Source organism: Zerene cesonia, chromosome 14 (genome assembly GCF_012273895.1).
Source record: "Zerene cesonia ecotype Mississippi chromosome 14, Zerene_cesonia_1.1, whole genome shotgun sequence".
Classification (NCBI taxonomy): Eukaryota; Metazoa; Arthropoda; class Insecta; order Lepidoptera; family Pieridae; genus Zerene; species Zerene cesonia.
The window spans coordinates 977,331-1,003,023 of record NC_052115.1 but is presented as its reverse complement, the minus strand read 5'-3'; the positions used below and the strand labels follow the sequence as shown (position 1 = coordinate 1,003,023).

The following is a 25,693-nucleotide window of genomic DNA, read 5'->3' as shown; positions in this document are numbered from 1 at the left end:
GGGCGATTTAGGTCCGACGGCGATGTGGATACCCTTCCAGGCGACAGAATCTCCGTATTTGGGGATTTCTTCACGGATGACCTTACTGAAAAAGGGTGACGAGAATTCCTTAGAGACGACGCGTGGGGCTGGGTAGTCGCTGTTGTCTTCGTAGATGTATCTTTCTTGGCTGTCCACTGGACGTCTGAATGGAAGCTCGGTGTCCAAGGGTTGGAAGACCAGGTCCATTTGAGGGTAGAACTGGTGGCGGAGGATGTTGGCGCTGCACGCGCCGACGATGGCGAGGAGGAACAAGCAGGCCCTCATTGTGAATGTCAGTGTGACGAGTGTTGAGTGTTTACAGTTATTTATACCATAATTTTCGCTGACTCGACGAACGATCGTTGTTTTAATTAGACATGTTACTTTATAACCTGGTCTTGGTTGTTTTATTAATATACATATATATATTTTATTATTTTGTATGTTACAAAATACCTGTACTGGTTTTAAGGCTCATTTAGAAGAAACATTATATATGAATAAAACAATATTTTTTTTACCTAAAAAATCATTTATGTTAAACTGAAGACACAAAAAAGATTTCCTTTCGAATATTGCTTCATAATATTTTACGCTAATTTACAAATTTATTGTAAACTAATTGTGTCGCGCGGTCACACCCGCGGACGGGTTAGTCTGCGGGTTCGTTTCTATAAATTACTAGCTGCGCCCCGCGGTTTCACCCGCGTAAGTCCGTATCCCGTAGGAATATCGGGATAAAAAATAGATGTTGGCCGATTCTCAGACCTACCCAATATGCTTACCACATTTCAGAGGAATCGGTCAAGCCGTTTCGGAGGAGTATGGCAACGAAAACTGTGACACGAGAATTTTATATATATAGACTAGCTGCACCCGGCAAACGCTGTTCTGCCTTACTCTTATCGTTTAGGGGTATGAAAAATAGATGTTGGCCGATTCTCATAGATACCGGATAAGCACAAAAAATTTCATCAAAATCGGTCAGGCCGTTTCGGAGGAGTATGGCAACGAAAACTGTGACACGAGAATTTTATATATTAGATGTAACACTAGCTGCTGCTCGCGGTTTCACCGTGCAAGTCATCGTCAAGTCGATATCCAGCAGGAAAATCGCGATAAAAAGTTGCCTATATGTTATTCCAGTTGTCCAGCTATCTACATACCAAATTTTATTGTATAAGCGGTTCAGCACTTTTTGCATGAAAGAGCAATACACACACATCCTTACAAACTTTCGCATTTATAATATTAATAGGATTCTGTAAATATAAGCTATATCAGTAACAAGTATCATAAAAATCTGTTCACTGGTTTTGAATCTGTTTACTGGCGTAAAAAAGTTAATATATAGTACGTACATATTTTATTAGTAGGAATGTATACAATAAAATAATATTCAAATACATAAGTAAATGATCATAACTAGTATGAGTAGTATCATAACATTCACAAATATTAATTCATTTCAATAATTTGTTGCAAATAGAAAAAATTCAATTATGTTTTATCCCATTTGTATTTAATAAATTATTTAACATTATGTATTAGATTATCAATGAAATTTAATTGAACGGTAATTATTCAATAAATTCAAAAGCTCTATGAATGAAATCCACAGTTGTCTGAACATCTACTTGAAATTCGATTCTGTTTTTTTAACCATATTCCAAAAAAGTAGAAGGTTATCAATTCAACTGTATTACATTTTTTAGCTTTGTTATCTAACTTTCGACTGGGTGAACCCATTCCGATGATTCTTTTTTCAACTGAAAGCTGGTGCATCCCGATAGGCCCGTATGTTGTCATACTAATTTCAGACCTAACTAACTTCTCAAAATCTATTTATAAGCAGGTATACCAAATTTTATTAAGATCGGTGAAGCTTGCAAGAAAATGCATAAAATAAAAATACTAAGTTGGGAACAATGAACAGGAAAAAAAAAACCCAAAGTCGCTTCGATACTTTCTTCTAACTTATAATTATATTCACAATTTACGCTAGTTATAATATTATTCTCCACATAAAAGGATAGGTATTACAGTAAAATTTTGATATTCCTTTCCAAAAATTCATCTCATGTACCTAACTATATAAAAAGTTCAATAAATTTTAAATTCAAATTGACATAATTTAAAGGATCAAATACAGAGTTTCTTGCTGGTTATTCCCTGCAGGAATTGCTTCCCGAACCGGTAAATGGTAAATCTATATTATGGCGATTCAAAATTGCTTCTAGAAGATCTCAAATTGATAAATAAATGATTGAGTTTGAGTATAGTCGCTCTTTACTTTTAAAAACTTTCAGACACAATTTTTTTATTAAATTATAAGTAAAATTTTATTGAATACTTTTTTCCTTAAATCAAACGACATATTAATGCAATAAATGATATAGCTTTAATGACTTTTTTAGGACAATTCAGTAGGGGAATAATATATTGTTTTCATTTTATCTCCTGGGGTCCCCAGACCTTGGACCCCAGATTCTTAGATGGCAATTATATTGATAAAATAATTTTCTCTCGTCCTTCAATGCTGTTAGAAGTTTTATGGAAATTTATCAAAGTGGGACATTTTAAATTACGCTATGAAAATAATTTCACATTTCCCCATATTTTCCTTTAGACTTAGTCGATATTTACCCGACATTCCCGATACTTTTTCACTACTCCATAAATAAAATTGGTATTTTCTAATCAATCTTGATTTACACGTGAAGTAGGTCACTCAACTTATGTAAAGGTTTATTCATAACGTGAACAAAATGCAATTTATTTCTTTTATTAATGCCAGGTTAAAGCCACGTGTTTTACAACATCTTACCTGGTAGCACCTAATTAGTGACGGAATATATAAAACAGATTGTCTGCCTAGGTAGAGTTTTATACGAGAATTACGTAGAGTAATAAAGAATCAGGCTCTCGAAAGTTTTTAAAGGGATAGATATAAAATATTTATGCTACTACATAGGTACATATTTATATTTAGTCTCATTATTCGATTATTGTTTCGCTTTAAAATTATCCATAGAAAATTACGTATTGCATGGCCTCTTATGTGTTTTTGTTTCTTATTGATTTTGATTTTATTAATACGAATATTGAAGTGGATTATGGAGGGCAGTCTTGTTACAAGATTACATTCGAACGGTTTAATTATTTTAGATACAGGGTAGATCATATTCTACAACCGTAATGGCTTCTTTTTCTCCTCGTACAACGCTTCACAATAATTTTTATGAAAGGCAATGTGTTCGTGCCTTTACTCTTATTGCTAGGCAGTATTTACAATTGAGGCCACACATGGATTGTATACAGCGAACAATAAGCATTTTGATTTTAGCAAATTACAGCGTTTTTACGCGTCAGCAGTGTATATGATATGCTTTCGTATGAAATACAAAGCCATGAATTAAAAATTATTAATTTTCTATAAGTAGGTCTAATTCGTAATCCTGTTTGGAATATGATATTAGTGTTTATTATGTTAGATGTTAAAAAGTTTTCAACCGACTTCGAAAAAGAGGATTATCAATTCGACTGCATTTTTTGTGTTTGTTACCTCATGATTCATTTAACTGGGAACCGATTAATATATAAATTTTTTATTTGATTTGGATCCCTTTTGAATTTAAATTGATTATTACAATCCGTACTATACCTAATAATATTTTTAATGCGAAGGTTACTCTGCCTGTCTGCCTCTTCTTCACACCAAAACCACTGAATCGATTTGGATGCATTTAGGTATATAATAATGTGTAGTTTGAGTCCTTTCTCAATTACACAGTTAGATAATTTTATCTCGGAAATCCTAGTTGTAATACAATTTCGTAATGTTTTATCCGCGGTTAAAATATTTATAGCATAGTTTAGAAATAAAGGAAATAATATGCCTAGATAATTATCCTATTCACCAATAATCTTTATACATATAAAATAATGACTAGCAATGCCCAGCGGTGTCACTCGCGTAGCAATTGATCTCGTGGTTATGAAGTCTGAAATTCTTACTATTAAAAAAATACAGACAGCTTTCTCATTTTTAATAAGTCGGAACAGATAATCTGCTATGAGAGAATGCTAAACGTCATCTCGTGTTACACTATTTACTACTTATGTTTAACTGCGTTTACATCATTAAGTATAGTAGTATAGGTAGTTTTTATTATACTACTTTCTGCTTTCCGCCCGCGGCTTTGTCCGCGTTGTCGCAGTATATATAGACCAGGGCTTTCCTCGCATGTTGCCGTTCCCGTGGAATTTACGGGATAAAATCTTTCCCATATCCGTATTCTGCTTCTAAGCTACTACTCTGCACAAATTTTTAGCCAAATCGGTTAATCCGTTCTTGAGTTATAAATAGTGTCACTAACACCACTCTCTTTCATATATCATTGAGTTGAGACAATTATAGTGTGCTTCTTTTCATTGTGTTACTGAGACTTCGTTGTCCCTCTGTCATCAGCTTTTACCTATCTTATAACCGTGATAGTAAGGTGGATGAATTTTTCAGAGGTGGAGATCTTCTGTTGCCGCTATAATAACAAATAAGAAAATTCGAGGGTAAGCAACGGTTGGTATGGTCATAACTTGGATGGGTGTGCAATTTTTTCAGTTACTCGTTTATATGGCACCCTTACTAATGCATTTGACGGATGATTGGTTATTACAACTATTTTATATACGTATATTATAAAGCTGTAGTTAGTTTTCTTTTCATGTCATAGAGGACATCCGAGTTGGTGGTCCGCCTGATGGTAATCTTTAACTACCACCGCCCATGAACATTCGCAGAGGTAGTGCCACTGCGTATGCGCTGCCCCATTTTAAGGAGTAAGAGAAAAGAAAAGGATTAGCGACTGGAAAGAAGGAATGGACTAGGACGGCTGAGGAAAAGGGAACGGGCTCCGGCTCCCCCACTCACGTACGAAACACGGTAGAATGCTATTATTTCACGCCGGTTTTCTGTGGGGGTGTGGTACTTCCCCGGTGCGAGCTGCCCCAATTCGTACCGAAGCGTGTTCGACTAACACGTACCAAAATTATTTGAATGAGCGAAAAAAAATTGGAAAATATTCCTTTTGATAGCATTGAATTCGTATGGGGTTAAGTATCTACATATTTAAAATCACAAGTAAAACACGATCGAGCTTAATATCGATATTTATTAAACATTTTTGTTAAAAATAGAAAAATAAAGATAAATATATTTCGAAAAATATAAATGCTATATTTGATATGACTTTACAACATAAAAATGTGTATTTCTTAAAAGCTAAAGCAATTAATAATTTGCTTATGTAGAACATATAGTAACCGTTAATTAAATGCTTGTAATTTTTGATTTTTGCGTACATTTTTAAAGGCAGTTATATGTACAGGCACAGTTGATAAACTAATTTGTTATATATTTTACAGACTTTCTATAATAGAGGTTATTAAAGGCACCGAACATACTTACAAATCATTTCTTTTTATATCATTAGTAAAGATATGAAAAAAATAAACAATTTCTTTTTAAGAAAATCTAAAAAAAATCATTATATTACTCATATGAGCCTCAGTTAGCGAATATAGTGCCATAACTCGTCCAAATGACTTTCGTCTTATATATCAAATTTTTATAAATCTTCATATCTCCTTCCCTACTCACTTCCTTAACAATTTCCACTGGTGCTCCAATTTCTTTGAGTTTATTATATATATTATTATTCTCAGCTACATTTATATCCACCAATAAACCATTACCCAATGCGATCATTTCAAATACACGAGTTGTATCTTTATCAAGATACAATAAGCCTATGGGCAATGTTACACCCATGCACAAAAAATCTTTATCAACATGAACAAAATTAGACAGATTGATTTTAACATTGAAACACTTTCTTAATAACCTAACCCGTTTGCACACATCAATTTTCAACCATTCACTTTGCACTTTCAACACTCTTTTAATTTCCTCCGTTGACTGCGTTGTGAAAGAATCTTGTTCTTCCAAAATTGAGAAGTAAGCTCGAGATGTTTCTATCGGCCCGTTGAAATTGCAAAAACCATTGATCCATATAATATTAGCATTAAGGTTATGTGCTAATTCGTTGCTTTCAGCTACATCGTTGGCCCAGAGGGAGACGGATACACATTTTTCTGCGACACTGAGCAAATCTTTCACCGTTCTATACGCGTTTATGGTGATCACATGTCGTTCCGTCGGTTTCTCTCCGACGTATTCAAAAAGGAAAAGTTTTCCTTCGTAGCTGTAGCTCGCCGTGCATTGCTTAGCTATTGCAGCGTCTACGCTTCCTTGATTACGAGTCTTCCAACTCATTGCCTGTTTAAATTTCTCAACAGCACACTCCTCTACTAAGATGTTGCATACCGCCCATGGTTTCTGAAAATCAACAAAATTATGATATGAATTTCAATAACATTGATGTTCCTGGCCATTTTACTAGACGATATACACTATGCGATATATTTTTAGTTGAATTTTTTACGTAAAAAACCATGATTTCGTTTGATAAATAACATGGATATTAAAAAAATACTTTTGTGTTCATAATATTTCGAATATTGTATGAATACTTAATACGATTATGAAAAATAATTTACTTATAGAGTACTACAGAACAGGCAACATTTTTTTGTCCCGCGTGAACCCGGGGCAATCGGCTAGTAAACAGCTTGTAAATAAATAAAAAATTAAATAAACACAACTTACTCTTGAAGGCGTTTCCAAAAACACTTCCACCGCCGAATCAATATCTGAACGATTTGTAATGATGCCCAGGCAGCCATTTTGAATTTCTGTTATTATTAGAAATTTAATTATTAAATTTCTAAGAGAGCAATATAAGATTATATTGGTACTGCCAACAAATACATACACATAATCATACATGATTTGCAATATTTATGAAAATAAAAAGGAATATGTAATATTATTTTTATTTAATACATTTTTTAAATTAATTTTATTCAATGACTAGAAACAATGAAATACCTCTTATATTGCTGAATTTCATTAAGACACTGTCGCCATCAATTTCAGATTCATCTGTGAAAATTGCAAGTGATACATCTACCAATCTGAAAATTAGAATTAGATATATTATTTGAATAAACTGTAGCTTTTTAATTATATTATTCACATTACGTTAGCATAGTATTTTTATATGTTTTATGGTGGTAACCACTTAACATGGTGCATAATAATTATTTATAACCAACATAAGCAAACAGATGGATCTTTGAGTAAAAAAGATTTTACTTGACCCAATGTCTAATTTATAAGGAAAATTTAAAGTCCTGACTTCACGGATTTCCTCTCATTTGACGCAAAGTGTGTGATGTAATTTTAACTGATTGACTGATATAAGATGGTACAATACCCTGGAGCGTCATTTCAGTAATCCTTTTCTTTCTTTTTAAAAATAAAGGAATGATAATTTTCCTTACAGGTGGCACTACAAAATTACACCCGTATATTCTAATTGATAGTAAAAACATACCCAGCTTGGATACAAAGTTGTTGAAACAAATGACACATATGTATAGTCTTTAGTGATGACACTATTATTGGACTGTAGCTGCGATAAATCTGTGTAATCCGACCCAAATTTGTTAATGGAGTGTTTTCGTCTATTAATAGAAATGGACCTGAAATTATTTAAATAAGAATTGTTTTAAAATACAAAATATACCAAATCACAAAATTTTATATTTACTAAAAAAACATATTAATGGTATATAAAGTACACCAGTATTAACTATGTAGTATGAAGAGGGGTTCGCTGATGTAACAAATAGGATAATGTTTATTTATATATCAACGCCATGTACAGTGATGACACACACACACATACATTTATATAAGTTTTATAACCTCATTTTAACTTATATCTCTGTCAAAAATAAACAAATATCACTTTATTTATTTAACTTTAACAACATTGTACAAAGGATTGTTGGGTGGCCTTATAATTTAGAAGTGATCTTGCCAGGCAACTAGGGCGAAAGAGGCAGGCTCAATGTTAGTATTTACTAATGTCCCTCACCTTTTACTTCAAAATCAATATCACAATCTGCACTACAAAGCAAATGGTTAACTAACAATTTTAAATCAACTTCTTCCACTTCTTTCAATGGTATATCCCTTGTATAATACTCCAATTGGCAGAAGAGTTGTTGGTTTTCTTTAATAAGTTCCGATAGTGTAAATAACTTTTCATACAATTCACTTAATTCTTCTTTCTTTGATACCCGTTTATTAACACTAAGTGTTTTATAATGCAGAATGCCATTCACTACAGCATTCTGTTGTAGAATATACTCCTGAAAAATGTATAAAAACAAATTAAATAAGTAATGAGCTGGTCATGTTTATCACAGTGTTGTAGAGATTATCATTAGCTTTACAATGCCTTTTGTTGTGGAAAAATCTTGCATAGATACCCACAGCACCCACGGAAAGGAGGTGTGGGTTATGCGAACCCCACTGTGTACCGTTGAGCTGCTTTAGGGAAGATACCATGGAAGCTGGTTAGTATGTGTCTGCGCCCAGGTCATAAAATGCCTATGAATTACCTATTCTGGATGCATCTATATCTATATATGATAATACAGGTTAAATTAACATACCCTTGCTAATTTTATGTCTACTTCCATTTTGTCAAATATCAATTTATCAGCATTCATAATACTGAAATATAATTTTCCAACATGAGTTATGAATGTTACAGCTACAAACACTATTTATTATTATAAATTTAATGGAACGATATTCTTACTTATGTGATATTTAGCAAATGTATTGAATTTTATATAACCACGTAATCGAGCTATTTTATTTTTACGTTATCTATTGTGTCATCACATGCTCAAATAAGTAATATCAAAGAATAATAATAACATTATCATAAAGAAATACCTAGACGAAGTTATAATACGTAAATAATAAATATTGCACAATGCCAGTGACAACTGACAAGTGACAATTGATAAATATATTTCTTTGTATCCAAACGCAGACAAAATGCAATATGTATTAAAAACGAGCAAAAAATCAACTTTAATAGTATAGTACTCACCTACATATCTAACATAAAATATGTTGGTTTTATATATATGCTCATATATCTTTCGGCACGAATTGTGCCAGCTCGCACCGGGGAAGTACACACCCCACACAAAACCGGCGTGGAATAATAGTATGCTATTGTGTTTGAGTGGGGGAGTCAGAGGCCTGTTTCCTTTTCATCATTCCTCCCAGACCATTCCTTCTTTCCAGTCGTAAATCCTTTTCTTATTCTTGACCACTTAAGAGCGGGCAGCGCTTTAACAGTAGCACTAACCTCGTCGAATGTACATAGACGGTGGTGATCGCTCACCATCAAGCAAACTACTGGCTCAGATGCTCAATTAAATAATATGTATATCACATATTTGTCAAATTAAAAAATGTTTATGAACTACTAGCGATCCGCCCCGGCTTTGCCGGTTGTACATATAAAGCTAATTATTCAATTAAATTTATAATTAAATTAATTTTCAAGTCACTTCGAAACTAACATCAGATTAGCCACAAAGATTAAACACAGAAGGCTATCATCTGTACATTATATGTCATTATTACATTATTACATGCATAATATTACATTATTAGATTGAATAACATAAAATGTTACCTACAATTTATTTTTATTATCAGGCTGCGCCCGCGCCTAATACGCAGACTACCTCATAACACTGTTGTTACGAACATTTATAAAAAAAAACAATATCGTTGTATTTGGTTAAAATTTATTTTATTTTATTTAGATCCAGATCTCTATCACTGGCACATTATGTACTAGGTATGATAAAAATAGTAGCGCTTAATGTCACATTGTTGTCTCATACCGTTCCAATTTCAAAGTCGCAAACAAACGATTGTAACTGACATGTTGGTCAAAGTTGTATCATTATTGTATTGTTGTGTATTTTCAAAAATTCGCGCCAACAGCATGTATGTATGGTTTAGAAATTAAATGTGATGGCTTTAACACGAAAAGGGCAAGTTTACAGCGTCGGCAATTATTTAATGACTGGTAAAGTTCTTGGAAAAGGTCATTTTGCGAAAGTTGAGGAGGCAACGCACCGAATAATTGGAAAAAAGGTTATTTTAAAGCTTATCTTATTTTAAAATTTGCAAAACAATATTGTGAAAAATATTTTCTGTTATTAATTTTTATAGATTCTCATTATTAAGCTTTCCCTCGGTAGTTCACTCCCGACTTTGACAAACATTTCAAAATCAAACTCAGCTAAATCGGACCGGCTAGAATCAGCGTTCTCAACACTTACAAGATAAACATTACCAGCTATCGATTTTTATATTTATAAATTATAAATAGGTGGTATAATAAATAGAAAAATTAGCAGTAAAACTACCAACACCCAAAAATACCAATAGTAAAAATTCTGTACATTTTTGTATAATTATAAATGAAATATCTACAATAGTGTATCAACGTATATTAAAAAAATATGTAAATCGTAACCTTCGAGATTAATTATTTACTAAGAAATTGTTTTGTTTCCGCTAGTCCAGCACCTTTTTCTTAACTTTTCAATTTCTCATAATCATTCATAAAACACTCCACGCTACAGTAGTGCTAGAATTTCTAGTCCTGTGTTTATAACTGCCGAGAGGTTGATTACAATAAAAACTATCGAGCTCGGATTATTTAAATTCTAATGTGGAGGTACATAATATTAGGTAAAGAAACAGTGAAATAAACTTACTTTTCAGGTGGCAATAAAAATAATAGATTTGACCTGCATTAAGGAAGACTATGCCAGACGTAATTTACATCGCGAGCCCCGAGTTATGGCCAAGTTGCGCCATCCGTGCATTGCTGCTTTATACGAGACCATGATGGTATAAGTCTTATGTGCCTTGTCCTTTTATACTTAATTAGAAGTCCAGATCGAATCAGTAAATCATAAAATGGTTAAACTATAATATGACGATTCAAACGTGCTATGAATTTGAGTTTGAGTAGGGCTACTGAATAAAGTGGGATCAATTATAGTTTTGCGACTAGTCATATTACTGAAATCTACTGATTGTGCATGAAATAATTAGGACAGGCAAAGCTATGTGGTTCCGGGGTTACAGCACGTAGTGATGAAGATGGTGGGTTGGGCGGGGTGATAACCCCATCAGTTGGGCAAGTAAAAGCTGTGTGTGTGTGGGCTAGTGAAATCGGTTAAGCTACTATAATCGCAAAGCTAGTAACGTGTTTTGAGAATAACGGGGACTGTTGCGGAAAAGCCGAGCTGAAACGACGTTAGACGATGCACGGCTTTCAACACCGCACTGCTCTGCCGCTCAGAGTGAGGTTAGGTTAATTTTCGTTACGGAATTTCTTCATTCGGTCGCCGCGCTCAAAGCCCATGATAAAAGCTATGTAATAGCTTAAAAAAAATGCAGCACGGGCCGCGGCTCTACGTGGTGATGGAGGCGGCGGGCGGTGGGGACCTGTGCTCGCACGTGCTGGCGGCGCGCGGCGCGGCGCGCGGCCTGCCCGAGCCGCGTGCGCGCGCGCTCGCCGCGCAGCTCGTGTCCGCCGTGCGCCACATGCACTGCAGGGGCGTCGTGCATCGGTACGGGCTGTATACAGTATATACATAGCTATATACAGTGTAACCATCTTATCTTTGAAATGGCGAAAAATTTTACTGTACACGTTGGTTTGTTTTTGGTGACTACTTCAAGTGCTGTGTGTTTTATTGCTACCTTTCTAAATTTTAATCTATACTGGTATTATAAAGCTGAAGAGTTTGTTTGTTTGTTTGCTCGTTTGAACGCACTTATCTCAGAAACTACTGGTCCGATTTGAAAAATTCTTTCAGTATTAGATATTTTAGTCCATTTGTTGAGGAAGGCTATAGGCTATATATTTACCAAGGGAGAAACCGGGGCGGACCGCTAGTTGTTAAATATTACGCAAGTTGAAAGTGATCTCTGGAATGTCATCACTATTATAAACTAATTTCAGAGATAATTGGTGGAATACTGCTCGGTTGATAAGGAAGGGGATCTAAAATGGTTTCGCTCAGCTGTCAAACTGATTTTTAAGTATATATGTGTGAGTGTAGATGGAAGTATTAAGTGAGTGAGAGGCAAATAGTAGAGCCGCCATTTTTAATCTCTTTCTATAGCTGATCGAGTAGTAGGTACATTTTTTTAATTTGTTAAAAATTCAAAAAAGAATCTATCTCACTTAAATAAGATAGCTATGGAATAAGTGTATTGTTCATATTTTATTTAATTTTGTATGGAATCTGTATCTCTTCTTTCTTCATAGCGTTTTCATCGTGTTTGACCGCGCTAATCTCAGGAATAACTCGATTACAAATGGATACAAAGTTTTATTACTTATCATGAATTGTCTAAGCGTAAACTGTTTTCATAGCATTTACATGTATTGTTTCAAATAAGCTGATGCTTCTTGCATCAAGGTGATTATAGAATGTTTGTAGTGATTTGAAGATGGAGAACATAATGCTGGACAGCACCAAGCAGTTTATTAAAATTGTTGGTAAGTATTCTAACTTAGCTTACTACAGCCTGAAAAATATCATGTGATGTTATTTTTTTATGTCCACTGGCTTTGTACTTTAAATAAATTGAAAAAATTACGCGGCAAATACATCACTTTATTATATTACTTGACACGAGAATTTTATATATTAAGATATATATAAAATTCTCGTGTCACAGTTTTCGTTGCCATACTCCTCCGAAACGGCTTGACCGATTCCTCTGAAATTTGGTAAGCATATTGGGTAGGTCTGAGAATCGGCCAACATCTATTTTTTATCCCGATATTCCTACGGGATACGGACTTACGCGGGTGAAACCGCGGGGCGCAGCTAGTATATATATAGATTTTATAGCATAAAAAGGTTGGCTCATTAGATGGGTATTTCAAAATTATAGACAGTTCAGTATTTAAACCTTGAAAAGAAAAGATCCCTGTATAAAACTAAATTTAAGTACTTAATGCGGATATGCATTACAAATCAGTATTCACTACCTATTTAAAGTGTAGGTACTTAATGCGTGTTAATGCTACTGTCTAACATATCACACGAATCTATATTAACTGTAGTCTCAATGTACCCATCGAAAAGAAATCACGAAAAAGAACATAAAACAGATTTGAAATAAAAGATTTTTTTAACGGATTTTAAACGCGATTTATTCATTATATTATTTAATCCGACGTTTCAAACATTTTACAGCAAGCGTGGTCACGGGGAGACTCGTTTTTATTAAATCACGTTTAAAATCCATTCAGTCTTTATTTTTGAAACTAGCTGCGCACCGCCGTTTTACCCGCGTAAGTCCGTATCCCGTAGGAATATCGGGATAGTAAGTGGCATATAGGCCTTACTTATTATCCCGATATTTTAGTTATTTTATTAGTTATTCCAGTTGTCCAGCTGTCTACGTACCAAATTTCATTGCAATCGGTTCAGTAGTTTTTGCGTGAAAGAGCAACAAACACACACACATCCTTACAAACTTTCGCATTTATAAAATTAGTAGGAAGGATGTATATTATAGTCTCGTAAAATTTGAACAAAAAATTAGATTTCGGTCTATCGAACGTGTGGTGCGCGGGCGGCGCGCTGCGTACGCCGTGCGGCTCGCTCGAGTACGCGGCGCCCGAGTTGTTTGTGGACGGACGCCGCTACGGGCCGGAGGTTGACTTGTGGAGCATGTGCGTAATGCGTTTCATCAGTTTGAATATCATCATCAGCCTACTACAATACGGCGATTAAAGAGAATACTTTATATTAGTAGTTGCTTTGAAATTTGTTTGACTTCTCTGAATCACTTTATGGCACTTTTGGATCCTATAGACAAATACTGATAGCAAATTTATTAGTGTGCAGTTTAGCTTCATTCCTGATTCATATTTAAATCTTATATAGAAATATGTAGTTATAATTCAAAATTTTTTTTTCATTGTTAGGTATCGGCTGAAACTAGCCGACTTGTTATATTTGATTCCAGCGGTGTGATAGTGTACGGCATGGTGACGGGCGGGTTGCCGTTCGCGGGCGAGGGGGAGGGCGCGGCGGGCGGGGCGGGCGGCGCGCACAGCTCGCGCCCGCACCTGCGCGCCGCTATCGCTCGCGGCTTCAGTAGGAAGCAACGCGCCGCACTTACATGCGTGTCTACGGGTATGGTGATATGGTTGATTTTTTTCGATAGGTGGTAGAGAAGATATGGTAAGCAGATATTGATTTATATATTGAGTAGAAGATACAAAAACCCCAGTATGTGACATTTGTGTGAATCTTAAGGTAGTTTAAAAAGTCTTAAATTTGTAATGCGTTGCATGAATACTGTGAGTGTTGTATAGCATTGATTTTAATAACGGTCACTGATATATCCGAATTGAGCAAATAAAAGAAAAGGTTATTTATTTACAATTTATTTAATTTATTGATAAAAAAGTTTACAATTAAATGGAAATGGTTTAGTTTCATGTTTTACACTTACACAGTTCTATGTTGATCTAACTTCACATTAGGCTCTTATGTATTTTATAGCAATGCAAATTGTTTGTAGCTTCGAATGCTATGTGATTTCCCTTGCTCAGCATTTCTGAAACATAAAAACAAATCATAAGATACCTTTCGCAAAAGTTTAATTAAAGGTTAATTAAAAGAAAAGCAAGACAATCCGGCTCGAAGGACCATTTTCTTATAGAGTGCAAGATGTTCATCCAACAGCTTTTGGAGCCAAAAGTGGAGCTTCGCATGAAGATAGAGGAGGCGGCGAGACACCGCTGGGTGAAGCGACCCGGCATGCGGATGAAGACACACCCACTGGCCGCTCCGGATAGTAAAGCTAATAGAGAGGTTTGTCGGAAGTTTTTGTTCTTTTAAATAAGAAATATTGAAAGAATTCTGATAGCAGAAAGTCTAGAGCAAATCCGATATTTTGAAGTATAGTTGAGTTAGTGCTAAAAGTTTTCTTGTAAATACAATTTGACACAGTTAATTTAAATATGTTAAAGATAATAACTGTGAAGTCGTTGTAAGATGTACGTTGAAGCGGGCAATGCAGCTAATTAATACACTAAGATATACGATAAAATCTAAGCTGAATAAAGGAAACAACAAATTAACAATAATCACAAATTTACATTTCTATTACATTTTCAGATATACCGACAAATATCTGAACTATGCGGCCAGTCATTTCTGGACATTGTAGCTCAGATAAAAGCGGAGCCTTTTGGCGCTACAGCCGGCATTTATAACATCAAGACGCACCTCCACCAAATGCAAGCAGCATCTGGCCCAGACCTGCTCTGGTCCTCCAGTACCCAGGAACCAAGACCCGTATCACCCCCCGAATATCACGCAAAATATGAAATCGACACGCCAATTTCCCACTCAGTTTCTAGCATTGCCAAGTTTGTCCAGTCGAGGCAATTCGAAAACCAACGGATTACTCAGACTAAACAGTGTTCCGAAGCTTCAGTTTTGAAAACTGGCGAAACGGACAGACAGACCAGCAAAATGTCTCGACCCTTGAGCGTTTTAGGACTCAGGAAGCCAGTTTTCAGGGTGTATGAGAATGGAGATGGTTTGGACCGCAGGTTGCCGAGCATCAACGAGCATTCCAACCCAGATTTGAACGATAAGAAGAATAGGAAGGAGTTGAAACCACCAGTGCGGAAAGACGAGGAAGTGAGGCTGAATAGTTGTCCGAATAAAGTCAGCGATGTTAAACGATCGGAGTTTTATAGGCGCGGTGGGGATGGGTTGCCAAGGTAACCACTGCACTTCGATTTCAGATGTGCTTTTATGTTTGATTTTAAATCTATTCGAATTTAAATGTTGATTTCCGTGTATGAAAAATCTTGAACGAAACAAAAATGCATTAGTAATAAAAAGTAGAAAAACGATGTGATTAAACAGTTATATTTACAGCTGGCGAGCGAGTGGTGTGACGAGAACGCAGGCGCCGAGAATATTGATACAGAGCAACGCAACAACCATTAAGCGGGCTTCTTTGGGGTTAGTAGAGATATTCACTAATTTTTTCAGCGATTTCAGAAATAATTATAATTGTGATTAAGAAAGATTGAATCTTTCTTCGAATTGCTGGTGCATTTATTTTTCGGATTTTTTCAACAAACAGTTTATACACCTACATTTATTATTTCTTCAAATCTTTGAATTTCTAAATATCTATGCATTTATGTTAGTATATCTTAATAAAAATCAATTGTTTCAGGAACATTGTGAGCCCTCATTCGTCATCAAACAGTCAATGCAAGAGCGAGAGAGCGATGCCTGTGAGTGTACTATTATACAATTTTATATCGATTATCTTTCTTAGTAGCTGATTAAAAATAGACGATGTTTAAAAAAAGTATTTTGATAGATTGGTCTAGATTTAAGGACTTGTACTCTTGTCTTCATTTCATTATGTATATTTGTGTATTTTTATTTATTTTAATCAGAAGTTTGGTCTGATTTAAAATTCATATATATTTAAATTGCAGGTGGGTTGGTACTCAAATAGACCTATCGCCAAGGAGTCATATACGCAGCGTCTCAGACGGACAGCACCGATTAAATGACGTTTTATACTACATGCAAACTTAACTTTTCGATGAGCTTATTTTTTAAGATTTTTACTCAAATCTTTGTGTTAATTTGTATGTAATTTTAAGCGAATAAATTTGAAAAATATCCTTGATTCGAAATTTGAATTGGTAAATAATAAGAGTGATGACGTGACTAAGTATTTTATTATTTGTTTAAACATCTACAACTTGTTACAGTACCGTGTAAAGCATAAGAACCTATACATGAATAAAATCATTTTTCTCTGTATATATCCGGTTTCAAGGATGTATTCATCGCATTATATTTGCATGGCCGAGTACGGCACAGCTGTAAGGCATTACTTTGAGCTATAAACATATTTAATGCTAAACTGTACTACTATCATATAACTTTAACCGAGCTCTCACCAATAGAAATTGGTGGGGTAAGCCATAAACTTAAGAATGGAGTGGGGGTGGGCGTGGCCAGTGGTGGGTACAATCCCCAATGGGAGCATAAGGGGGGTGGAAGTTGTATATATGCTCTGTAGCGAAAAAATCGCTAGCGCGATTCAGAAATGCGTCTCTACAGCGGTGAGACGCGAACTCACGAATATGCGGGGCGGGGCGGCGTCAGTGTTGCGGCGTCAGTGGTGCGGCATGTGCGTGGGGTTGGTGATGGCGGCGAGGCGCGTGTAGGTGGTGCGCGGGCGCGCGCGCGCGGGCGACTCGCCGCCGCCCGCCGAGCTCTTGAACACGGCCACGCAGCGCCACTGGTTCAGGTATTGCACTGCAACAATGCATTGCATTTAACACGCTCTTATCTATATATAAGTTTTAATTGAATCTCTCCATTAAAAGTGGGTCAAAATCGAGTCGAAGAAAGAAATGAGAGGTTCGAATACCGGTGGGGACGCACAAAAAGTCTAAAATAAGTCGTTAACAGTCAATTAGACTGAATTTTGACACACTTTAAATGGATAGATTCTATTTAAACTGTACGCTTATAAAAAATCGGTGATAATTCAATAATTTAACGAGTCTATCAAATTATTCTAATTAGAATCGCCAGGATTAAATAATTTGCGTGTGTATAATGGAACACATATACTATGTAGCTGTGTAGCAAATGAAACAGTTTAATTGGTTCTATCATTAAAGAGTACTTTTAGCCTTTTTTTACTATGCTTATTTTTTTTTTATCTATACTATTTATAGCACTTACGTTTTGATCAACAACACAAACAAGATCACTGATAGGAAGTCAGCGCTAAATTCTATTTACTATATTTTTTTCCTAAATGGAGATACATCATCACTGTTCCTACTAAGTAACTATGACACGTTACTATGTGTCATGGTCACTTAGACAAAAAGCGTAAAAATCCGATTTTTTTTTACTTTTCCAAAGTCGCACGCAACAGTCGTCCCCAGACGAGGCCAAGAGCGTGCCTGTGACGTTCCAGGAGACGCGCCACACGCACGAGTTGTGGTCCTCGAACGCGGCCAGCACTTCGCTCCGGAATCGAACACCACACCCGTTGCCATTGCTCGATGACTCTCTGAAATTAGAGAATACATTCGTTATTCATAAATTACGTCACACGTTAGGTGTAGCAAGCAGTAAGGTAATAATTCTTCCATATATTTTATCCCAATTGAAAATTTGTTTTCAATTGGGATAAAAATTTATCATATTACAAAAACACCATATTTTTGTCAAAAATCTCTCTCAAATACGTACATTAGGTGCATACTCTTACTTATACTTGTCATTAATAAATATACAGATAACATATAAATGCAATGAAAACTCACGGCAGTGGTTCTATTTTTATAATGCGGACGTCCTTAGTAGCAACAGCTAGCAAATGGAAGGAGCGGCCGAGGTTGGGCGCGAAGGCTAAATCGTTCACGGGCTCTACAACTGACGAGAGACACTCGGTGCGCGTCCAGCGGCGAGAGGCTTCGCTGTATCTGTGAGAAATTGTATATTTTATTAAAGTAAATATAGCGGAATCGTGACTGACTGACTGACTGGTGCATCAGCAAATAGCGCAAAGTACTGGATTCAAATTTCAAGGCATTCAGATGATATAGGCATCTGGCAAGACAGGATTTCGAAAATTCTCTCCCCATGGGAATAAAATAGGGGACGAAAATTTGAACCACGGATTTTTTTTTAATTTTTGTAATACTCACACATACACACACACTATTGAAAAGATATATTACAACAAAAAAAACCTAGAATGTTTCGAAATTTTTTTCTAAATGAACTATGTTTATGAAGTTTTTGCGAATGAAGAAAAACTTACTCGTATATAAAAACTTTTCCATTGCAAGTTTTGTCACTTTGTGAGCTTGCGTTTGCGACATTTGGCTCGTCGCTGCCAACGGCTAGCATTGGCGGGTTTGAATTAACTCTGCAAATAAAAATTCTATTATTGTAAACAATAAAATAACATTTTTATAAGAGAACAAATATAGGACTGATATCACTTTCATCTATTCACTTCAAACGACAATGGGGGTAATGTGTTCCCATACATTTGTATGTTGCATATTGGACAATATACAAATGTAAGTTACATTCTATTCAAATAGTACTTACAAGAAAAAAAAAATGGTTAAATTAGCCATTATATTTTTCGGTTTTTTATTTTTTGATGGCAGATCAAGCAAAAGAGCAGGTCACCACTATCTATAAACACTTATAACACTAGTGCTTTGCCAGCCTTTGACTTATATATACACAATTTTCTTGAAGACCCCAATTGCATAACAGTTTTTGGTAAAGTTTCAACTACTAAGTTGCTCTGAAACTTCACTGTAGCTAGCATGTACAGGTAATATGTAAATATTTTACCTTGACAGAGAAGGATTCCAGGAGAGACAGCTGATGGACACTTTTGTGGGTATTTCATGTTGTAAGGTCCACTGTGCTAAATTCATTACATCTGGTGCTTCATATATTCTGCAATTGTATTGATTTTTAAATTAATATATTCATAATTATCGTATATTTTAAAATTATATATGTATAGTTTAAAATTATATATGTATAGTATGTTATATATATTGTGTTCACTTATAATTTATCTGAAATTCAGAGAATTGTGTCCAAATTAGAGTTCATAATACATCATTTATGAAATCTAACCCAATTTTTTTGTTTCAGCATAAAAAAGCTTATTTGCTTGAACTTTTAACTTAGTTTTAAATAAATAGTGTTTAATTAACCATTAACTAGTCTAGAACAATTGAAATCACCTAATAATACCATCTGCCGAACATGTGACTAGTTGCAACCCTAAATGTTTTGGTCCAAACTTGACATCTGTCACTGATGTTCTGGAGTCAACAAGGTTCGACCTTTTCACCCATGTGCGGAGACCTTTTTCTGCACCAGTTGCTGTTGTGTCACCTTTAAAGAATTGTTATAACACATGATACATTGCTGCCATAATTATTATTTTAAAATAATTTTTGTGATATCAATATGATTTCAATAATTTCTTACTGGCTCTTAACTATTTTAAAACCTGTGATTATTATTAAATTGTACTTCGACAATTCAAAGCTCAAACTCAAAGTATTTTTCTAATCATTGGAGTTTTATATTACTTGAAGGAGTAGAAATGTGAAAGCATACCAACTTCTTCCCATATTGCTGCAGTTCTATCAAAGGAGCATGTGGCCAACACTTGTCCAAACTCCGGGTGGGCCCAAGTAACCTTCCACACTGATCCGTGATGGGCTTTCCAGCTCGCTGTAAGTTTCCATCCACCTTCGCCATCTGAGTCCCATACCTAACACACACCATAAATTAATCAATTAATTTAACTGTTGTACTTGAAAGATTTAAAAAAAAGAATGCTATTTTAGAATTAAGAAGTATTTTAATTATCCCAGCAAGAATTAATGTTAAACTTCCGCAATTTCAAATGGGCGAAATGTTTAAAATTAACGTTGAGATATTCTTGATGTATTACTTATATATTTGGTTGATATAGTCCATTTTCATCTTTTAATACATCTTTGTTTTAGCGAGTGTTGATAGATTGTTAAATATAAATAACAAAATAACAACATAACCTACCTTTACGTATTGGTCGCTGGAGCAAGTCGCCATTCTTTCTCCGTAGAAGTCATATGCAACATCATGTATTAAATCTTTATGATCGGCAATAATTGTCTGCGATTCAAATAAGTTATTTACACCCATTTCACCCATTTTTACAACTTAAAATTATAAACTACCTAATAAACGAATTCAAAAATTCACCGATAATGACATATGATTATGACAATTAGAGACCAGTGTTGCAATTTAATATTGAAACTATTTTGCTATGTATGTAACAAAATAAAACTGAACGAGTTAATAAAATTATATTGCTATTTACTTTATTATTTATCTTTTAACTTTCTTTATGTACCCACCGTAAAAAAATCAAGAATATCGCAACTAAACGGCGGCTGTACTAAATTCGTAGATAACCGGTTTTTATATTCAGACAAGTGAGATTTTTTATACTCAAATCAATAATTGTTTAGATATTCAGTGAAGATAAATAAGCAAAATAATAAAATCAACGGTTGCTGTAAGATTAATATTCATATTTTGATGCAATTCAGAAATTCATATATTATGGTTGTTGACATGGTGATAGAAAATGGATTCATTTTAACCAGTTCATCACATATCTTTTGAAGTGAAGGAATAGGTATGTTTTGTCTATTCAAGTGGAAGATTTTATCGTGTCTTCGTTAGGAAATATTCCAGGTTTAACAAAAAAATAATTAACATGCTTACATATTTTTATTGGTCTAATAATACAAATGCAATTTCACAGCTTGCAGATAACATTCCAGTACTTAAATAAATTTAAAAATGGCACAAGCTAAAGTAAATATTAATTATGCATAATGTAACTGTCATCACAATTGTAAAAAAATCATTTATTAGATGAAAAAATTATTATAAAGGTATATTTGAGGTGCATTAATTAATATATGAATTTCTCTAGTAAGTTTATTTTCAATGCTATAAATACTATAATCACTTGGGGCAATAATTTTCTGGCAATTCATTGGATAGGTACAATTCTTAAAAAAATATTAAAGAGATTCATAACAACATTTTAGTCTAACTTGAGACCCTTTTTGAAAATTTGATTTTTTGCATTACACTTAAAATGAGTTTTGATCAGATTTCAACTGATCAACCTGTAGGACAAGCTTTCTGTTTGCCTCAATTAGCGCATTTTGGTTTTGAACTAATGTTTCTATTTGATTGCTCATATTGGCCAACTGCTTTTCAAGATAGAGCTTTTGCTTTGTTAATTCCATCATAGTGTTGAGAAAATACCGTCTATTATCGTCAGCAACATATGATAGTGACAACTTAATGAAATCCTTTAGCTCATCAACAGTCTTATTATCTATAGCTACAGTTTGTACATTGCTAACTTGCTTTATGTTTGTATTGGAGGTTCTTCCATCGTCTGGAACACCATTAATGACTAAGGGTGATGGAAAAACAATGTTGTCCATACCTCTACTGCTCAATGGTGTGGAAGCTTTGTTTATATTCTTCTCAGCATCTAGTTGACGATATCTTGACTCAATTTTATCACTCTTCCTGAAGTTTTCAGGCGATTTGTTGAATTCATCCTCGAAATCAACATTTGATTTATCATCCAAACCCATCATAACAAGAAAGGAATCAGCTTTATTTTCACTGTTAGACCTCCTCACCTCACCTCCTGGAACATCAAGACTGCCCTTGGGAGGAGTGTTATTAACATAAAACAAATCAGAATTCCGACTACGAACAGGAGACTGCACTTTCATGGGACTATTGCATTCCACTCTTTCATTGATGCTCAAATCAGTAGACAATGTTTTTTTTCTGTGTGGTTGGAAGGCAACTCTTCTTACTTCTTCTTCATGTCCTTTCAATATTTTAAATGGCATTGTCAGATCTCTCAAATCATAAATAATAACATGGCCATTCTTTGTTCCGAGAGCAACATAGTTTTCAGTATTTATCGCCAGCGATGTAAGTGCATAAGACGTTTTTATTGTGGACACTACGTTTTGTAGTCTAGTATCATAGACATGCATCATTTTATCATATCCAGATGAGAGCATGACATCCCTATTTATGGGAGAAAATGTAAAATCACTGACAGGAGATGCATGTATGTTCTCAAAGAGTGCTTTATCCTTATTTGTAGTTATATCTCTTAATATAACATGACCTTCGTCGGTGGCCAGACCTAATGAAGACCTAGACTCATGATGGAACTTCATAGCAGATATACTTCTAGAGCAATTTAGTTTTACAGTACATACAGGTATATTGGAAACAAGGCCATAAATAACTGTGTCTCCGTTTTGCATAGATGCAGCAAGACTTGTATTTTTAGAGTTATAACTTATAATGTTGACACAAGACGGAGTGGGTGGGGTAGGAAAAGCTTTTATAACCCCTTTATATTTTGTATCCCATATCATGACTTCACCATTCTTTGTACCAATAGCCACATTGTGGTGACCATCTCTGTGGAAACTTGCTGACCAAGAATCTTTGACTGGTATATGTTGTAAGCTACGGATTTCATGCTCAGCGGGTGTGAGTATTTCTATAAGGCCTTTGTAGTTTACCTAAAATAAAAAACATAAAATCAGGTCTTGTTATAATATCACAATCGATAGTATTGTTTGCACCATTCACAGAGATTAATATAGCTTGACATTCAAAAACAAAATAATAAAAAAAAGCAGAGAAATGAAACTAGTTCTGATTTGGAATTCTATATATTTAGATGATATTGTGGAACATTTACAAACTAAAAACGTTTGATGAATGCAGATAATTGTTCATTAAATATCACTGATACTTTTTACAGGAATGTTGATTTTTTTAGTAGATTTAGATACGACATGTTATGTAATTGATTTTAACCAGTGAGATCTAAAATTACCTGTAATAAATATTTACTATCGTCACTCCAAGAAACATCTCGCAGAACACCGTCATAACATTTGTAGGTCTTTTTCAAATCATAACTGTTTGCATCATATAGCAAAAGTTGCGAACTCGCTGACGATAAATACATTTTATTCTTATGCTTATTAGACCATGGAGCTATTTGTTTTTTCTTAACTATTATGACCTAAAGGTAACGACTTATATACAATTTTTAATGTTATTTCATTTTATAAACGACGACAGCGACAAGACGTTTAATTTTGACAGTTCCTGTCAGTATATAAGTGTATAATCTATGGTTCCTGTCGTCTTTCAAGTAACAAATAAACATGCATTATATACTGCATCTTGTTATAATTTTTTAACATTACTAAGTAGTAACCATCTTTTCTTTATTTCAAGAAATGTAATTTATTTCTTTTCTTGAACACGAGCGAATCAGTTTTAAGCAATCACACACAGTACGACCGGTCCGGCTAATCTTTAGCACAGAATATAAAATATACGATATCAATTGTCATTTCACATTTGTCAGTTGTCACTATCAATTGTAATTTGTAAATTGTAATCCGCCGTAAACTCTGTTGTTTTGTGTGACGTGTCCCAAATTTAAAGAAAAGGTAAATAGTTTTAACCTTTATTCGTTAGATTTAATTGAAATGCATTATTTAATATTGTTTGTTAAATTTATTGAAAAGTTTGGTGTACCTTAAATGATTATTTACTTTAATGAGCGGCATTTTATAACCCTCTACTAATTATACTTTATTATTGGACCTTCTTGTATTCTCACGAATACTATACGAGTGTAAGCTGTTTTTTATATGATTTTAGATAACACACCATGATTACCGACATTCAGCTGGCAGTTTTCTCGAACATCCTAGGTGTATCCATATTTCTACTTGTTATCCTATATCACTATATCAATGCAAACAGCAGCAAGTAAATAAATTAAGTAAGTGATCGTTCTCCAACCTTTTTTATATTTTAAGACATATAATGTCTAAAATTGTTTATTAAACTTTTTATTGAAAAAAATGTATTTAATTGAATGAAAAGTATAATAGTGCTGTATGTTTATACTTTTAGATACTGTAAACATAAATCAATTAATTGTTGCAATTTTTTAAAATATCACAGAGATATTTATATATAAAAAAAATTGAATATGAAACATTCTTTTATATCAAATCGAATTCAACTACATTTCTCTGTTTCAGGCATACGGCGATCTGCAGTATCAATTCATTATTAATTTACCCGCAACGTATTTAAGAATGTAAATAAATTAAGTTTCTAAACTACTTTGTTTTATTTGATACATGTGATCTTCGGGGGCCAAAGAGGCAATAATGGGCTAAATTGGGATATAGATTTCTATAAAAACTCCTTAACATGTGCTCATGAAGTTATAAAACTAGTTAAAAACCATGGCGTAATAACCCTATGAGACTTATTTTTCATCATATTTATTATGTTACTAGCTTTTCGCTCCGGTTTCTATTGTGGTACAAATATAGTCTATGTAATTTATTGCAGCATTCTAATTGTGATAAAATTTTTGTAATCGTGATTGATGATAGCATGACCAGGGGAATAGGGATACATTTTGATGTATACATTGATTACTATGCGTATATAAATATTTCTATATATAACGTACATTTTTGTTAGTTTTTAGCAGAGAACTGAATCGCAAGATTAAAATTTAGTTCTTTTTAATTACACTGCGGCGCTAGTAGTCATGCGTTGGAGAGGAAGTCTTCAAAAATGTGATCATATTTAAAATATATAAAGAAAACAAAATTGCAAAAATATTATATAAATTACAGATAAAAAAATCACAAACATTACAAAATTGATATTGAACGCTTGAGCGTTCTATTCAAGATACGAGTGAATGCTTTCGGCATTCTGAATTAGTTTTGAATTTACAAATTTACTACGTGTGTAACTCGATACCGAATATATCATTTAATTTTTTCATTTTTATTGGTTTTTGATAGTCTGAACCACAGATTATGCCCTAGCT

General features: G+C 34.2%; 6 protein-coding genes across 7 annotated transcripts in view; 2 read left to right on the top strand and 4 right to left on the bottom strand.

Annotated features, from left to right (window-relative positions):
* Positions 1 to 306, bottom strand: part of LOC119831889 (lipase 3-like) — a 1,929-nt gene extending 1,623 nt beyond the window's left edge. Inside the window, exon 1 of the mRNA XM_038355459.1 lies at positions 33 to 306. Within this exon, the coding sequence (XP_038211387.1) occupies positions 33 to 306 (274 nt within the window). The remainder of the gene's footprint in view (positions 1 to 32) is intronic.
* Positions 307 to 5,272: 4,966 nt separating this feature from the next.
* LOC119831993 lies at positions 5,273 to 9,009 on the bottom strand. The gene is made up of 7 exons (XM_038355571.1): positions 8,817 to 9,009; positions 8,668 to 8,728; positions 8,085 to 8,361; positions 7,539 to 7,686; positions 7,031 to 7,116; positions 6,749 to 6,834; positions 5,273 to 6,418 (listed from the first exon to the last, which is right to left on the bottom strand). The coding sequence occupies exons 2-7, from the start codon at positions 8,722 to 8,724 to the stop codon at positions 5,588 to 5,590; spliced, it is 1,485 nt and encodes a 494-aa protein (XP_038211499.1). The 5' UTR covers positions 8,725 to 8,728; positions 8,817 to 9,009; the 3' UTR covers positions 5,273 to 5,587.
* A 1,051-nt stretch (positions 9,010 to 10,060) lies between these two features.
* Positions 10,061 to 16,781, top strand: LOC119831888 (serine/threonine-protein kinase MARK2-like). Its single transcript, XM_038355458.1, has 11 exons — positions 10,061 to 10,183; positions 10,820 to 10,948; positions 11,504 to 11,676; positions 12,556 to 12,614; positions 13,673 to 13,802; positions 14,099 to 14,268; positions 14,801 to 14,952; positions 15,259 to 15,872; positions 16,033 to 16,119; positions 16,340 to 16,400; positions 16,611 to 16,781. The coding sequence occupies exons 1-11, from the start codon at positions 10,061 to 10,063 to the stop codon at positions 16,686 to 16,688; spliced, it is 1,776 nt and encodes a 591-aa protein (XP_038211386.1). The 3' UTR covers positions 16,689 to 16,781.
* LOC119832025 (nucleoporin SEH1) lies at positions 14,518 to 20,968 on the bottom strand. The gene is made up of 9 exons (XM_038355610.1): positions 20,758 to 20,968; positions 20,311 to 20,467; positions 19,929 to 20,082; positions 19,525 to 19,632; positions 18,974 to 19,081; positions 18,474 to 18,632; positions 18,057 to 18,217; positions 17,267 to 17,445; positions 14,518 to 14,695 (listed from the first exon to the last, which is right to left on the bottom strand). Exons 1-8 carry the CDS (start codon positions 20,890 to 20,892, stop codon positions 17,303 to 17,305), a joined length of 1,125 nt encoding a protein of 374 aa, XP_038211538.1. The 5' UTR covers positions 20,893 to 20,968; the 3' UTR covers positions 14,518 to 14,695; positions 17,267 to 17,302.
* Positions 20,969 to 21,467: 499 nt separating this feature from the next.
* Positions 21,468 to 23,923, bottom strand: LOC119831980 (protein NEDD1). The gene is made up of 2 exons (XM_038355558.1): positions 23,651 to 23,923; positions 21,468 to 23,330 (listed from the first exon to the last, which is right to left on the bottom strand). Exons 1-2 carry the CDS (start codon positions 23,783 to 23,785, stop codon positions 21,852 to 21,854), a joined length of 1,614 nt encoding a protein of 537 aa, XP_038211486.1. The 5' UTR covers positions 23,786 to 23,923; the 3' UTR covers positions 21,468 to 21,851.
* A 223-nt stretch (positions 23,924 to 24,146) lies between these two features.
* LOC119831757 (dolichyl-diphosphooligosaccharide--protein glycosyltransferase subunit 4) lies at positions 24,147 to 24,962 on the top strand. Of its 2 annotated transcripts, XR_005287900.1 has the most exons (3): positions 24,147 to 24,278; positions 24,493 to 24,616; positions 24,882 to 24,955. XR_005287900.1 is itself a non-coding variant. In XM_038355248.1 (2 exons), exon 1 carries the CDS (start codon positions 24,503 to 24,505, stop codon positions 24,605 to 24,607), a length of 105 nt encoding a protein of 34 aa, XP_038211176.1. In that variant the 5' UTR covers positions 24,493 to 24,502; the 3' UTR covers positions 24,608 to 24,616; positions 24,882 to 24,962. The 2 variants fall into 2 exon arrangements, 1 of the variants encoding a protein (XP_038211176.1); XM_038355248.1 differs by lacking the exon at positions 24,147 to 24,278 and having other exon boundaries at positions 24,882 to 24,962.
* The last annotated feature ends 731 nt before the right edge of the window (positions 24,963 to 25,693 follow it).